At 36.5% G+C, this 16,963-nt stretch overlaps 1 protein-coding gene across 1 annotated transcript; it reads left to right on the top strand.

Annotated features, from left to right (window-relative positions):
* Positions 1–2,639: 2,639 nt before the first annotated feature.
* Positions 2,640–16,512, top strand: LOC100551238 (cAMP-specific 3',5'-cyclic phosphodiesterase 4D). Its single transcript, XM_019610407.2, has 9 exons — positions 2,640–2,819; positions 3,783–3,881; positions 3,971–4,135; positions 5,721–5,820; positions 9,481–9,635; positions 10,088–10,210; positions 10,695–10,877; positions 11,538–11,941; positions 14,293–16,512. The coding sequence occupies exons 1-9, from the start codon at positions 2,712–2,714 to the stop codon at positions 14,312–14,314; spliced, it is 1,359 nt and encodes a 452-aa protein (XP_019465952.1). The 5' UTR covers positions 2,640–2,711; the 3' UTR covers positions 14,315–16,512.
* Positions 16,513–16,963: the final 451 nt, after the last annotated feature.

The following is a 16,963-nucleotide window of genomic DNA, read 5'->3' as shown; positions in this document are numbered from 1 at the left end:
TTTTGGTCAAAAAAAGTGGGGTTTTTTGTTCAAGTCCACTTTGTGCTGCTTGTCACTGTAATCTGAATGGATTGCTTAATAGGCTGGTTCAGGTTACCCATGATTGCAGTAGCATGCCTGAGCACTGCACTGCAGCACAGCAGGATTTCTTACATGAAGGCAGTGATGAGCCTGTATTGTAGTGAATTGCTGTTGCACAGCCTCAGGAGTCCTGAAAATGACAGTGTAACGTTGCCTGAGAAGATGACCTACTTAGGCTAACTGAAAAGACTGAGATACCAGTATCTGCATGCCTTTACTTGAAAACTTTAGGCTCATTTTGACAGGATAAGGAAATGTATTTGTCAGCCTTACAGGATACCTCAATCTGGAGCAGAAAGAGTGCTGGAGAAGCCATCACTTACAAATTACTGAGCCATGGATATTGTTTTGTGGCCGCATATAAGTGAAAACTCATGCTTAAAAATGTAGATGCAAGAGGAATACAATGGGGAAAATAACTCCACTAAAGCTTATGCTTAAATAAGATGCTTAAATCTAATATTCTCAAAATGCCCAGCCTAAATGTGTAGATTATGAGCAACAATTAAAAGAAGGAAAACATTCTCTCCGTGTATAATTCAAATAATATATTAAATTATTTACTAAGACAATAACTTACCTCCTGAACATCTACGGACTCTCACATTTTAGATTTAGGAAGGTGTAATGAGAGGTTTTCACCGATCTTCAGGATGAATGGACTGCAAATAAGACTATATGACATGTATAACATTATTTTAATGATAACAAATACATTCCTTGTTGAAGAATTAAAGTTCCAATCTTGAGACTGATAATATCCAAGCTTTATATTTTTTAGTGTAACTAATGTGTTTTCCTGTGAATAGAAAGTGTAAGAGAACCTGTCAATGAGTATAATATAACCAGAGTCAAAATGGCTAGTTGGCTTTTGTGGATATTCAGATGGTCCTGAGACACTTTACCTCATTGTTAACAGAAACACAGGCAATCCTGTGGAATTCCTTAGCAGATATAAAGTTGTTTAGACAGACCCTTCCTTTCACTTGAATTATTCTGACAGCTCAGCTTATGAATCTCCCTTTGATGGGTGTAAGCTTTGTGAATATGACCGAAACCATAAACATCAAAGCATGAACACGAGTCACTGTTCCTCATCTGTTGTCAGTTTGCACCAGTCAACTGCTCCAGTGCTTATCCTCCCCCATTTTTCCTGATTGTCCTCATGTGGAGAATCAAGTGTGGTGGGGGCAACCAGGGAACTTGATGCCACAGGCTAAAGCTTGGTGACATTTCTGCAGTCTCTTCTTCTGCTCTGATTTGTTTGGAATTTGAGGAGTCCAGTAAATGCAAGCTGGTAAAGGGTAATTAAAAAAAGAAATGAAAAGAGGAAAAGTAACATACTAGAAATTAAGAATGGACCAGCTACCCTCATCTGATTTCAGAGCCTTTATTGTAGATGACCATTGCAAGAAGAATAAAACAGACACATATTTTTTAAGAGCCCTGACTTTTTTGTTGTTGTTTTTGTTTCTTCTAAGAAATAAAATTCCAGTTTTCCTTCTGAAGTCTCATGTTAGAAGTATGTCCCTGATATTCCTGGTTTTGCTGTGAGGTTTCTTAAGAGGTAGAAAAGGTGCAGATGCATTTTATCAGATAAGAGATGACTTAGAGGAAGTATTAAAGCACCACATGTAAATACAGCATGAACAAAATGAACAAAAATTTGTGCAAAATTCTAGTAGTTTTGGCAGGAAATCCCTCTGTTGCCCTGAGTTGAGTTTCATTGGAGACCACAAAGTCTGCAGTGCTCCACACCCCCATGGTGTTTCTGCAATGATCATCTGGCAATGGCCTACATATACTTTACCTTTAATCCTTGACAGAGTGGTAGAAAGTTCTGCTGGCACATACGTTGATGAGGAATATGAAGTTATCCCACTGATTCTGCTGTGAAAGCAAAAACTCAGTAGAAAATGTTGTGGGTTTTTTAGCAGAATAGTGCTTTTGTCAGTATTACTGTATTTATAGGTGCTATAAATTGTGAGAGAAAAGAGCTGCACTGCTGACGTGAGCTGCTTTCCCATGCAAAGCATTTGTTGATATGGCTCCACCAGCAAAAGCCTTTCTGTGTTGTACAAAGTCTTAGCACAAGCTGTCTCACAAGTGTCAGGTCCTCGGAGTCCTGAGATGTTTTAGAAAAATTATAAAATATGGTCTTCCCTCCCCCCCCCCCCGGAAAACGAAGGAATTTTAAATGTTCTTGACAAATGAAAATACAATCTTCTGCTCACCTGTAGTAACCCATTTTAAATGAAACAACTAACCATGTCTTGTGGTAGTGCTGAGGGTGCAGGAGAAGTGGAAATAAGACAGTCACAAGTCATATTTGAAGCCAGTTCAGAGATAATGATGCAGTTTGTGATGCATTGTTCTGCTTTATTGATGTTCAGATCTGTGTTTATCTTGTTTCTTGTTTTTACTGCTCTCAGTGTGAAGTATCTGCTGCAAAATCTACCGTGGCAATTCTGTTAAATTTAATGAATGTTTAATGAAACTTAACAGTGAAGTGGACAAGAATATTTTTAATTCATTTCAAAAATATTTTTCTTCATTCTTTTGAAGATAAACAACATGAAGTTGAAATCCCTTCTCCAACACAAAAAGAGAAGGAGAAAAAGAAGAGACCAATGTCTCAGATCAGCGGAGTCAAAAAACTGATGCACAGCTCCAGTTTAACCAATTCCAGTATTCCCAGGTTTGGAGTTAAAACAGACCAAGAAGATAGTCTTGCTAAGGTAGGGAATATTTAAATATTTGAATTTAATCCACTGAACTAAAAATAGAGAACTTATTCCATCTTCTGCTTATAACCATGATTTCAAGCTGTAGCAGTAAAGGCTGATCTCACTTAAATATAAATCCAGTGAAGCGGAAAAGTAACAAGTGAAATCAGAATCAGGCCTTGAGGGTTGATTTCCACATGAACAAGATTTCAGCAGGAATGTTAGCTGCCTGGAGATGGGATGTAAACTAGCAGTTGTGGATACAGTAATAATGCTGCGTATTCCTAAACAATACCTGATGAATGAAGAGTGAACTGGTGTACAGTCAGAGGTATGAAAATATGTAGCAGCCATATGTTTTTCAAAAATGCACAACTGTACGTAGCATTAGAGCTATTGTTGCAGGTCCTGTCATTTGCTCTATCATTTCATGCACATCTGTTTTTAGCATCACTTCCTGTGATTTTGCATCAGTAGCTATATGTCAATAATGTAAAACTAGTATAAAGTGATTATTCATTCAATTTTAGAGATTTGCTTCTGGAAATATGCCTCTCCGTATGTTCCCAGGAATCTCCCACTTCGTACGAACCATCAGTCTATTGCTGAGAGGTGGGGAGATGGCAGCAATTCACCCCGTCCTTGAACCTACTGAGTAGTGAGATGAAAAGTGTGTCAGTTTTTTCAAAATACTGTACCATTTCTCCTTCTGTAGCATTCCACTTAAAAGTGGCACTCCTTCTTACCTAGTAGGTTAAAAACAGGAAAGGTGGTAGCTGCAAATGCAACTATTTCAAGGTTACTAGCAACAACTTTCCCCCTTACAAAGTTTAGCATATAATATTTGCAGTGGCTCTACCAGACAGCAGGCTTTGCATTATTATGGGTCTGCTGTTTGTGACTGTTTCAACTGAAAAATGCTGGAGTCCTGTGTGTTAAGATTTCAGCATTGGCTCTTGCTCAATTCTGTCCTAGGAACTAGAAGATGTGAACAAATGGGGCCTGCAGGTTTTCAGAGTAGCAGAGCTATCTGGAAACAGACCTTTGACAGTCATCATGCACACCGTTTTTCAGGTAAGTAGGAGCAGTCTTGTAGTTTTGTGCTTATCTTGGAAGTTTTGCTGGACTTTGTAATCTGAATTGTTTCTCTTTTCCCTTTCTAGGAACGAGATCTGTTAAAAACATTTAAAATTCCAGTGGATACTTTAATAACTTACCTGATGACCCTAGAAGACCACTACCATGCAGATGTAGCATATCACAATAACATACATGCTGCAGATGTTGTTCAGTCAACCCATGTCCTGCTGTCAACCCCGGCATTAGAGGTAAATTATGCTTCAGTGGGAAAGAGACAAACATGAGAGAAAAGGACATACTAGGACTCTGTGCAACTAAATGAAAAAGATTTTAGTTTCTGCAGTGCTTTTTGAAAAGAAATCTTGATGTTTCTTTCATGCATTACACTCTTTAAAAGATACTTTCTGAGGATCAAGGTTTATTTGCCAACAAATATTGTACAGAACGTATCACATTTTTCTTAAAGTCATGATCTAATACTTGCATATTTGTGCTGTCATAACTTTATAGCTTGTTCTACAGTCTCATTATTAATTGCCTCGTCTTCCATCATTATTTCACTTTTGGGACTCCCATTAACTACAGTGAAATTGCTTAGAAAAGATGAGGGTAAAGTGGGTTTTACTCAGTAGAGCCATTTGGTTTTTGTTTTGAATTTGTGCATGCTTGTACTGGTTCTGGAAGGCTATTTGGCTATTTCTGTGTTTATTCTCAAGCAGATTGGAGCACATGCTAAATTTTCTCTGGATTATCTAATTTTTTTTAAAAAAGTGCTAGAGGTGCAGCCCTTATTACATCAAGCACTGACATATCCCAATGAAGTGCTGGAAAAAGGGCAGGTAAAGCAAGCAGGTGAAAGAAGGCTTTGTCCTCATTTTCAAGGATGGGCTACATTTTAATTCCTTTTCATTGCAACCAATCTTTCACATTACTGAATTCCTCGGCTCTACTTTCCTCTTAATGGGAGGGCCATCATTGGATCTTAACACAGTTGTCAAAGATCTCAGGAGTTCTCTTGAGAAAGATTTTCATCATCTGCAAAGGAACACGAGACTATGTTCTTAAATCGCTCTGACTTTACTAAACAGCTGAACTGATCGTAAGGTGCTTTTTTTTTTTCTTTTTTAATTAATCAGCTGTTTCTTATGGCCTTGCTCAATGAAGCTTTGGGAAGTAAAATCTGCCCAGTGCCATTGCTGACTTATGTATTTCAGTGTTGTTGATCAGTTATGAAAGCCATTATACAACTTGAAAGCTTGTGACAGCAGGAGCATGGGCTCAGTAACAATGGATCCCTTGCAGTTCTCGCTTTCTACCTTCCTCATAATCTCATACGGAATAAAAATCAATAAATGTTAAGTAAAATATTTTAGTAGTTTATCATCATTTCTTCTCACATCACTGAGGAGATGTTCTTTCTTCAAGTGCAGGAATATGTGTTTTTTGTGTAACGTAGACTGGAATTTTTAGATTGTATTTCTACTATAAATCAGAAATCTAAATCTGTAGTTAATGATCTAATAAACATGGATTTATTTGCAGACTGAAACTGAAAAACACTTCAGTTATTGAATTTAGTGAAGCTGTCAGTGTGAAATAAGGATAGTTTTACTTTGGCCAACCTTGAACTTACGGAATTCTACATGACTGATGATTGACAAAAGGTTTTTTTAACCTATATGTAAAATATATTGAGATTCCTGATGCATTTCAAATGTATTTTGCTTGTTCAGTGAGATCTAGATTCAAAGTCGAGTTTTGGGTTTGTTTTTTTTTACTGAAAACAGTTTTTCATTTATTAGTGATTGTCATTTCTGTTTCATGGTTTTCTAGGCTGTGTTCACTGATCTGGAGATTCTTGCAGCAATTTTTGCCAGTGCAATACATGATGTAGATCATCCCGGGGTTTCAAACCAGTTTCTTATCAACACAAGTAAGTTTCATGTTCAGTGGTTTTCTCAAGAATTTGCTGCAAAATCTGCACTTAGCACCTGAAAAATATGGAGTTAATTCCTTGTTTGTTTGCATCTGTACCTTCCCTCATTAAATAGCTAGATGCTTGTATTTAAAACTGGATACTATTTTATATTATCTGTCACTTTAGACATAAAGTACACATAGTACCCACTAGCAAGAATTAAGATATGAACTATAATTCTGGCACTGTTTCAGTGTATTGGATATTGTCTCTTTCCTGGAAGTTAGTTAGTTGGTTTAAATTAATTAGATAAAGTTGTAGAAGATAAAGGAAGATTAGATGAAATACAAAAAAAGAAAAAAAAAAAGAGTGGTTATGTTGGAATCATACATTATGACCAAAGATAGCCATACTTTTTTTAAGAAGTATAGAAAATAAGTTTCTTTTTAGAAAACAGATCAGCAAGCCTATCTCTGCCTCTCCCCAGCTGCTGTACTTATTTTCTCATCTTGGCACAGTCATGCCTCTCGGTCTGAATTTTCTCAGCCTACCCCTGGAAACTGTAGCAAATCTCTTTTTTATCTGTGTAAATTGTACTCTGTGTATGGAGGAAAATAAACTAATGAAATGAGACCCTAATGCCATCTCCAAATTTGTTGTTGTTCATGGCTGTTCTGTGCAGCATTGCATGGACTCTTAATCTCTTTTATCTTCTGCTTGAAAAGCACTGTGAGTCTCATTGAGTACAGCAGTGGCATATTTACTGAATGGCTGCTCTCCACAGTGTAATTTGCTTTGATTACAGTGTGGGTACCACACCGTAGGTCAGTGCAAGTTCCATCTTAAAATATTATTTATTTTGACATCCTTTGTCTTCTCCTTTTACTGACCCAGAAATACAAAATTGAAAATAATACTAAATATCCAAGCACATAAGAAGAAAAAGCTACATAAATAAAAACATACATAGGGTTCTGTGTTTGACCCATGCAGTTTGCACATTCATAGGCACTGTCATTTTGGCACACGGGTGAATCTGTTCCTCTGGTTCTAAAATAGTATGACCTCATATCAACAGGATAGTCTGAAGAAGGGAGATCCTGTTCTGACTCATTGCTGCTGTACATTCAGATAACACCTCCAGTCTAGCCTGCATCTAATTTTATTTGCCTGAATGGCCTGAGGGCTATCCTGTAGTGAAATTCAATTTGGTGACTAATCTACAAGGTGCAGGAGACCTTGTGTTGGTAACAAGCGCAGTTCAGCAGTGTGGTGCAGAAATGTAGTAAACCAGGCGTTGTGCATGAAACTGTGTGATGTCCAAATTCTTTCATTTTTAATAGAAATTGAATCAGGTGGCTCTGAGGTGCTATGTGGAAAGTTTTTTTTTGAATGTTGTTTAGATTAGCAGTAAGAATGGCTAGATGAAGGAACCAGAATTGCTATGTAAAACGTGAGTTTAGGCAGATGGTTGAAATTCAGCTGAATTAGCAGTAATTTTGGTTTAGCAGCTTAGAAGAAATGTCCTGTTCATCTCAGTTCAGCTTTTGATAGAGAAGGCTTTTATGTAAATCAAGTAGTGTCACCAGATGGAACTACTGTTGCCAAATTCAAAGGAAACAAAGGGATTTTTGTCACTCGAGTTGTTAGATGTATGAAGAAGAAACCATATGAGCAGAGACAGACAAAGACCATCTAATTTAGGTTTGTTTAGGTATATACTAACTGATGTTTTCAATGAGAGCTTGAGAATCAGTCACCATATGGATTATATACATACAAAATTTCTCAAATCTGAGATTTTCCTAACCTCCAGAAGATCATTTTCTTCCACTTTGGTTTAGATTTTCCAATGCAACTTAGAAAGTGTTAGCATTTCACTAAGAACTGTGCAAATATGTAAGCTTAATTCAACTTCAGTTACCTTAATTATGTACTTATTTCCATATTTCACATTATTCTTTATAATTATTTATATGTGATATTTTTAAGTATTGCTTCCCTTTTTCAAAATTTAAGGTCTATTTACAAAATTGTCCAAAAATATGATCCCTCAGAAATACTATTAAAATATAAGCAGATATGGATTGTATTAGAGACAGCATAGATAACTATTTGATCATTTTAAGCTTGCCCTTCCAGGCAAATAGTCTTGAAGCTTATAGTGTGCTACAGAGTTTACCAACAAGATGAACTTTCTTCCATTTCCACCTCCATTACATAGTTAAACACGTTTTAGCTCAGTCTGTAATTCCAGCCCTTCTGAAGTAGTTCAGCAATGTTTAATGCTTTGCAGATGGAGCAGCTTTCAGGATGCGATTTGAAAGGAAAACAAACTGCTACCTGTCCTCTTTGTAAGAAAAATGACAAGTAGGCGAGCTATATAAGTATTCTGTGAAAGAGATACAATTTGACAAATCTGCTTTCTTTTTCCTTTTGCTATTACATTTTTGCTACCATCAAGATAAGGAATGGTAGAGAAAGATTCTCCCAATTTATGAGATCAATAGGTTCAGAACAAGTGAGGAAGACAGCAGGAGAATACATAATGAAACTAATGAAATCTGAAGAGCAGGGCTCTTATAGGCACCCCATTGAGCCAGAGGAATTTTGAAACAAAGCTGCGATAAAGGAAGATAAAGAGACAGGGTTTAGAAAAGACTTGCATAAGACTTGTTAGATTTCAGATAGAACAACTGTAATAAATAGAAATTAATGTCAGCACTTCACAAGCACAATTGTATAAAAAGTATGTCTTTTTGATGATAGATTCATTTTCAAGCTGTGTCTTAAAACAAATGCAAGCTGGCTGTGTGGTGTCCCTGTGTGAAATCTAAATCTGTGTAGAAAATTGTCTTAACTGCCTTTATTTGTCAAAGCTGACTCTTCCGACTGTTTGTATGTGGCTCAGCATTGCTAAGAAGGGGTATGAGCTCCCCTTGCTTCTGCAACTACCTGGAGTGACTGACTGAAGAACACTTTTGTTAGAGATAGCAGCGTTTCGGTATCAGGAGTTAATCATACTCAAATATGAGACAGTAGACAAGTCCACTGCTTGCATTTTCAAACCACACAGAAATGTATGACTGTCCTACAAGCCTCCTCTACAAACGTCCTGTTCTCGCAGACTAATGACCCCTAGGCCTACTTATGTGAGTGCCTTAGATAACTGCAGAAGTACATTGGAAACCAAGATACATGCTTTTTGCTTGGTCTGCAGCAAAGCTTCAGCTATGTAGTCCAGATCTGAGTAGCTGATAGATACAACTTCACTTAAATAATTGAATTTAGCATGCATGGAGGCAAGAAAGGCAGGACTAGAAGAAAAAACATTAGAATGTGTTTTAGTTTGTGCATTTTTTGTATACTATTTTCCATATTGTTTCATGTGTATATGAAAAGGTATTCTGAAAAATATCTTCCTTGTGTTGTTTTCTAACTCACCATTCCAGCACACTGCACTACAAGGCTGGCTTTTTTCCAGCATACTTTTCCTTGATTTGTTAAGATATTCAGTTAATTCTGTAAGTTTTGGTCCAGTGGGAACTACAGGAAGTCTGTTACTGAACGCTCATCTGTAAATCTTGTCAGGAATGTAATGAGTTTGAAAAATCATAAGGGATTTAGTAGAAATAAAGATTTTAGTAACGTACTACCCTATGACTGTTATTGCAGATTCTGAACTTGCCTTGATGTACAATGACTCATCAGTACTGGAGAATCATCACTTAGCTGTGGGTTTCAAGCTGCTACAGGAAGAAAATTGTGACATTTTCCAGAATTTGACCAAAAAACAGAGGCAGTCATTGAGGAAAATGGTCATTGACATTGTGAGTTCTGCTTTAGATTCTTTTTTACTTAGGGCAAGTGAAATAAATGGTAAAACACAGTATCATTTTACATGTTGTTAGATTCATAATCAATGAAATAAAAATTTGAAGTTTTATTCTGTGTTGTCCAAACAGAAGTAGTGAGTTTTTTCAATTTGAATTACTGACTCTACCTTTTTAGAAGGTACACAGTCCTGGTTCAAGCTGTTTCACAGTTCATATCTAAGTCTGCTATTACATCATCATAGTTAGAAATTTTCTACTGAATTGATGATGGACACTAGTGGCACTTGGGACTCAGACTTCTGTAGTATATTCAGATTCAGATACAGAAGTTACATTTTTTCCCTGAGAATAGTTTGTTGCTGCATCCAAAGGTTTTTTTAAAGTCAATAGAATAATTTACCTAATACTCATTTATCCTTTCTTTCTCTTTTATTGTTTATTTCAAGGTCCTTGCTACAGACATGTCTAAGCATATGAATCTTTTGGCTGATTTAAAAACTATGGTTGAAACCAAAAAAGTGACAAGTTCTGGTGTCCTCCTTCTTGATAACTATTCAGATAGGATTCAGGTAAGAAAACTCATCTTCAAATAGTCATTTGCATTAACTTCTGTTAATAACTTTTGCCTACCAAACCTCCAGCATGGGTTAGATCAGCTGTCCATTTTCACACATTTTACAACTCATTCTTTTCCCTCTTTTGACTTACATGTTTCTTACATGTGACATATTCCATTACATACTGAGTGATAAGGTGGAAAAGTACTTCTGGACTGGTTTTGGTTTTGCCCTACCATTCAAATTATCAACATCTCATTGGTCTTTCTTTGAAATATTTTCTCTCTCTTACATAGGCAGAAGCAGCAGAAGTGAGGTAATTCATAGCTATTACTGCAAGTGTGAAAAACATCCAAATACTGAGTTTTGCTGTTCAGAATAAATCTTGCACTACATGTATTTTCATGATTCTGCTTCACAGCCGCCAAAAGTGTAAATGGAAAAGGAACTGTTTTTCTTCAGTGTAATAACACAGCAGGTATTCAATCTATTTTAGGTTCTTCAGAATATGGTGCACTGTGCAGATCTCAGCAATCCAACCAAGCCACTCCATCTCTACCGCCAATGGACAGACAGAATAATGGAGGAATTCTTCCGCCAAGGAGATCGGGAAAGAGAGAGAGGAATGGAGATAAGTCCCATGTGTGATAAGCACAATGCATCCATAGAAAAATCACAGGTAATTGATTTGGTATTCTTTTCTTGGGAAAAGAATCTTCAGAGCCATTCTTTATATTTCGATATATTTCTGAATGCAGTATTTCTTCCCCTCTTTGCCCCCACTTCTCCTCACAGTTAATTAATTCAACTCCTGTGTAGCAAGTGAGGGGAGCTGAGGTTCTTACTGTGGAAACAGTGCATAGCAGTGTGCTTGCTGAAGGAATTCCATCGCTATCGTGATCTGCAATAAAGCACTGGCTTCAGTAAAGAATATTTTATAGCTGCTCATTTAGGGTTTCTTCCAAAAGCAGAATCAAATATAAAACAGCTGTTTGGCTTGCTAGATGCAGTGGAATCATTTGCAAAGAATAATTACTGTGAAAACAAATCCTTTCCAAGTCTATATCCAGAATTCTGAATGAGGCATCTGAAATGCTAAAAGATCCTGTTCTCCGCGTAGAACAGCATGGGTTACTTTCAGACACCTTTCAGACTGCTGTGTGTCTAGCGTCTCTTACTAGAGTTATCTTTCTCAGACATTATGTTCTGTCTATTTTTGACTGCATAAATACCCAAAGCTTCTATGCAGTAAATAGATTAAATGACAGTGACTTACATGCATGGTTTATTATTTCTTTGTGAATAAGATCTCATCCTGATTTTGTACTACTTGAAACAGGTGGGCTTTATTGACTACATTGTTCATCCTCTGTGGGAGACATGGGCAGATCTTGTTCACCCGGATGCCCAGGATATCTTAGATACACTGGAAGACAATCGAGAATGGTACCAGAGCACAATCCCTCAGAGTCCCTCTCCTGCACCTGATGACCAGGAGGAGAGTAAACAGGGCCAGACTGAAAAATTCCAGTTTGAACTAACACTGGAGGAAGATGGTGAGTCAGACACCGAAAAGGACAGTGGAAGTCAAGTAGAAGAAGACACCAGCTGCAGTGACTCAAAGACCCTTTGCACCCAGGATTCAGAATCTACCGAAATTCCTCTTGATGAGCAAGTAGGGGAAGAAGTAGAAGAGGAGGAGAATCAGACAGAAGCTTGCGTAGTAGACCATTCTTCTGACATGTAATAATGAGGACATAGCTTGTTTCTTTCTTGCCCTCTCTCTTTTTCTTCCTCTTTCTCTCTCTCTCTGTTTTTTTGTTTTTGTGTGTCTGTGTGTGTGTATGTGTGTGTTTGTTTGTTTGTTTTTTAAATTAGGTAATGGTTTCTAAAGTGTATGTCATATGCTATCACCATGATCACAACTCACTGTCATCAGCCAGGATGTTTGTTGATCAAAACTGACCTTGGTGACTCAGTTTGGCACTCAGGAATATTGTAACCAGAATCTTCACTTTCATTGCATCAGAAAGCAGGGGAGAGAACTTCGATAAACTATGTTCTAATAAGTTCTCCATTTCGCAGATTTGATTAAATAAAGCAGATTTTTCACAGGAAAATGGTTCACAGGTTTTCACAGGAGCACCCCCTGAATGCTGGTATGCTTTGGTAGTTTTTATTTTATTTTACATCCCAAGCTAAGCATTGGATAATGTTCATCATCAGAGGAAACAGACAGAAAATAAACTGAGGTTCCAGCTGGAAAAAAAATGCACACAAATGATGGGACACAACATGAATCGGTATAAGACGAATCTGTTACCAAAAGGAAGATGAGCTGTGGAAATTACATGATTTTCTAAATTCACGTCTTCCTGATAAGTGACTGAAAAAAGTGTGACACGGTGGGTTGCACTAAACTCTGCATTTTGTATAATATGTAATAGTGATCTTTTGTAGAGCTAACTTTTATTATTAAATGTACTGAGGTATTATATTTAAACAAGAACAGTTTCAGATTTCATCACATTTTTTTTCTCAAAGAGTAACTTGTAAGTTTTCAGTACAAATCCGTGCTACACTGGATAATATTTCTAGGGTTTTTTTTTTCCTTATTATTTTGCACCTTAGAATTTCATGATAATATTAAGTTGTAAGAGTTTATTATTTTTTATATTAATGAGTTCCATGAATATCCTTTATGCTACCTAAAACTCATTCAGTATGATGGCATTTTTTTGTTGTTTTCATTATAATATTCCCAAACATATTAGAGGAAGTTTTGCTGTTGTTCTCATAGTGGCCTGATCCTGGCAGTTCTGTCTTACTACCAAAAGTGGTTTTGTTGATACCAGCTGGACCATTAAGATTAACATTTGCAGGAGCAGACACAGTAAGAAAGATAATGAATTGTCTTTTTGATGTAAAGACTGCTTTTCTGTCTCTCTGAAATACAATTTCAGATATTGTTTTGCATGGGAACTATAGACTTCTAAGTCAGCATAGGCTAATACAGTGTTTGGGATATTTATTTTGGCAAAGGAAGTATTACTGTAATGTTTCCAATTCTGACTCTTTGTATTTTTTTTGTCTGTTAGCTATCTAGTCAAACCATTTGCTAATCTCTGACATACATACAACACAGAAATCATGATTAGCATTAGTTTTCATGTTTTTGTTGCCAGAAGAGCCAGATCCTTCCTTTGTGTTAATAGTTCTAAGTAAATGAGCAATGCATTATGAGAAGAGGGGTAGTTTACATTATTATTATCTCAGATCTTTTCATTCTATATAGAGCTTGCGTGAGGGAATTCTACTTTCAAGTCTAATTGGTACTGAAAGCTTTTGTTATTTGGAAAACTCAGTGAAGTTAGGAGCTCATATTTGTCATTTTCCTGACCTTTTGGGTCATGTGAAACAAAATAATTTTGTCTGCACTGCTTTGCACTTCATTAAAATTGTAGTTTTGACTAGGGAAAGAGTTGCCTGGAGAAGGAGCAGACTCCCACAGTATCAAGATCGAAGGCTCTGGAGAGACCTCATTGTGGCCTTCCAGTACTTGAAGGGAGTGTATAAACAGGAGGGGGTACAGCTGTTAAAAAGGGTGGATAGTGATAGGACAAGGGAGAGCGGTTTTAAACTGAGACAGGGGACATTTAGGTTAGATATTAGGAGGAAGTTTTTCACTCAGAGGGTGGTGACACACTGGTACAGGTTGCCCAGGGAGGTTGTGGATGCCCCATTGCTGGAGGCATTCAAGGCCAGGCTGGATGTGGCTCTGGGCAGCCTAGTCTGGTGGTTGGCAACCCTGCCCACAGCAAGGGGGTTGAAACTAGATGATCAACCCAGGCCATTCTATGATTCTCTGATACTATAATTCAAGATTATTTCTTAACAAAAGAAAATATTATCAACAGTTATTTCCAATTTGGATTCATTTTGTAGGAAAATTGCAAGATATAAATACAAGTGCTTTTTGTTGTTGTTGTTGTTGTTGTTGTTTTAAGTGTCTGAAGTCTAGAATAAGAACTTGTTTAAAAAGTATTGGTTATTAGTTCAGCTTTTAAATGTATTTTGCATTCTCCTTTATCCAGGTCAAAGTTTTCTCTACTTTAGCCCTCACAGGGCTTTAGCACAGATGATGATGCTGAAGGAGGAAAGAGAATGAAGAGAACTCATGTTTTTTCATGTTTTGACTTTTTTGTTCTTCATCATTTCTTCTTGATCCACCTAAAAGTCTCCTCAGTCCCCAAGAGTGCCTGGAACTTTAATAATGGAAAAGCAATATAAATTCCAAAATAACCAGTAAAACCTGAAAAGGTTTTGTATCTGCACAAATTGAAAGTAAATGAAGAGAATAACACCATATTGTGAGATATACACCCATACATATGGACAATCACATGACAGAAAATGATATCATTTCTTAGAGATGGGGATATAATGCACTGTACAATCTTTTTTTTTTTCCTCTTTTGCCAAAGTGTGTTTTAGCATTGCGCACTGCTTTAAGACAATACAATTTACAAGTGGCTTTATGTGTTCTAAATATTTTTGCCATAAGAAAATGCAGTGAGTTGGGTATTGAGTGCAGCGGGGGGGAGGGGGGTAAGAAAATTCACATTGCTTATAACAGTACGCTTTAGCTTGCAAGTTACTGTACTCAGTAATGCTGTGTTTGAATTTTTAATTGTTTTGTGTCATTGTTAAAAATTATAATGAAAAGATATAGATAGAACAAACAGCATTCAGAAGTTTAAAAAACTTGAATGAAATGGATTTTACAGAAAGCTTTGACAGTTCTTTTAAAATACATTATTTATTTTATTTGTGCCATGCATTTTTCTCACCAAATGACCTTACCTGTAATACAGTCTTATTTGTCTCTGTTTACAATTGTGTATTTATTGTAATGTACATACTGTAATGTTAATTGTAAATTATCTGTTCTTATTATAACATCATCCTTGTCTGGGTGGTGTTGCTATATTTGGAAACTCTTGGTGAGAGAATGATTATTGTGTATACATTTTCCTTGTACATTTTTTTCTCCTATAATATATTCTGTGTCACCTTAGAGCTTGTTTATGGAAGATTGAAGAAAAGTATAAAGTACATAAAGATATATCAATAAAATTAAAAAAAAAAAAAAAAGACTGCAGGTCTTTGGTCCCAGGGCTGTGCCTTAACTTCAAACAATATTTTCTTATGTTTTGCTGCATTTGAAAGTAAGGTAGCTTTGGGGATAGGGCTGGGCATATCTACCATATTTTTAGTTGCTAGCTTATGTGGTTACTTGTGTGAGCTAGTTTGCATGATACTACAGAGAGCTTTTATCCATAAACATGCTGGAAGCTTTTCCAGACTTCTGGCAATATAATTGTATTGCCTCTCTGATTATCTTTTTACAGGCTATCATCAGGGATCATTGCAGCCATTACTTGCTACTAAAAAAACATTGATGCTGTATTTCAGTACTGAATTGTGCTGAACAAGCTTTGGAAAGCATCTCTAATAAGAATTTGGTTTTAATGCATATTTGCAAATGAAACAATGGAACTAAATGGGGATAGCTCATATACTTGTTTTTTTAACGATCATCTAATACTCTTTATTTATAGCACAAATTACCACTATATAAGCAGAATCAATAAAGTAGGACAAAAGACAGCTTCAATCTTGGAAATGCTTTCCAACACTAATATTAGTGTTATAAGCAGCCAAAGCTTTTATTTTGTATAGATGTATGTAAGGCTTTGTACAGGTGTGTATAGCATAATGCACTAGATCTATAGGAGAATGATAGGCCTCTAGATCTTTTAATAACACTAGTATTAGGTTTGCAGGTTGGACTCTGAGCATCTCTTGCTGTTTGAGTATCACATTGCTCCAAACTGTGTAGGACTGATAGCAATGGATTTGCCAGAGCAAGGTAAATACCTCTCCTCATTCCAGTGATGCCCAGCCCCTGTAGCATGTGACCTTTCGTTAAAAGGAGGGATTCTTTTTCAAAGGAAAACAGAACCTCCTTTTCGACACAAACTGTAGATTTTAGCAGCCCTGGCCCAAAGGAAATGGATTGCTTTCATTTTAACGATATAGAAGGGACACTATAACAACAAAAATCCTGAACAACGTTTTGTTATTAATTTGGGGATGTCTTGAGAGTGGCAACTTGTGTGAACATTGCACATGACAATTCTTTCACTGGTTTCTTAGCCTGTCTTACAGCATATGGGATAGTACTGTACATCAATACCTTCATATGAAATTTTTATATGCAATGGAAATAAAGCATGTGTTGATTCTGCCTAGTTACCGTATTTGATTTACTTTTGCAAGTTTTTTTGTTTGTTTGTTTTTGTTTTTCCCACTTACGTATCATAGCTGTGACATCTCAAGAAAAAGTATTTGCCAGAATAATTATATTGCAGTATTTTTCTGCATCATACTAAATTATGGGTAGATAATAAAAAATAAATGTGGGGGTTTATCACATGATAATGTGATAGTTCATGAAGTCTAGTCCAGAGAAGAACTATGCAGTTTCTAGAAAAGCATTCAATCTCAATTTTCATGAAATTTTACTATTTACTTCAGTTGCAGAAGAAGCATATCCCAAGAAAATTAAGTGTCAGCTTTAAAGGAGCTAGGAGGGTAGGGGTTGCCTACAATAAGCAATACATTGCAATAGCAGTAAGGGGGCTGGAGAAAAAATAGCATATTGTAATTAAATATTGACCAGACAATCTCTGCTCTACATGA

Source organism: Meleagris gallopavo, chromosome Z, assembly GCF_000146605.3.
Source record: "Meleagris gallopavo isolate NT-WF06-2002-E0010 breed Aviagen turkey brand Nicholas breeding stock chromosome Z, Turkey_5.1, whole genome shotgun sequence".
Lineage (NCBI taxonomy): Eukaryota > Metazoa > Chordata > Aves > Galliformes > Phasianidae > Meleagris > Meleagris gallopavo.
The sequence above is the reverse complement of the archived record's forward strand: the minus strand, read 5'-3'. Positions and strand labels throughout refer to the sequence as shown.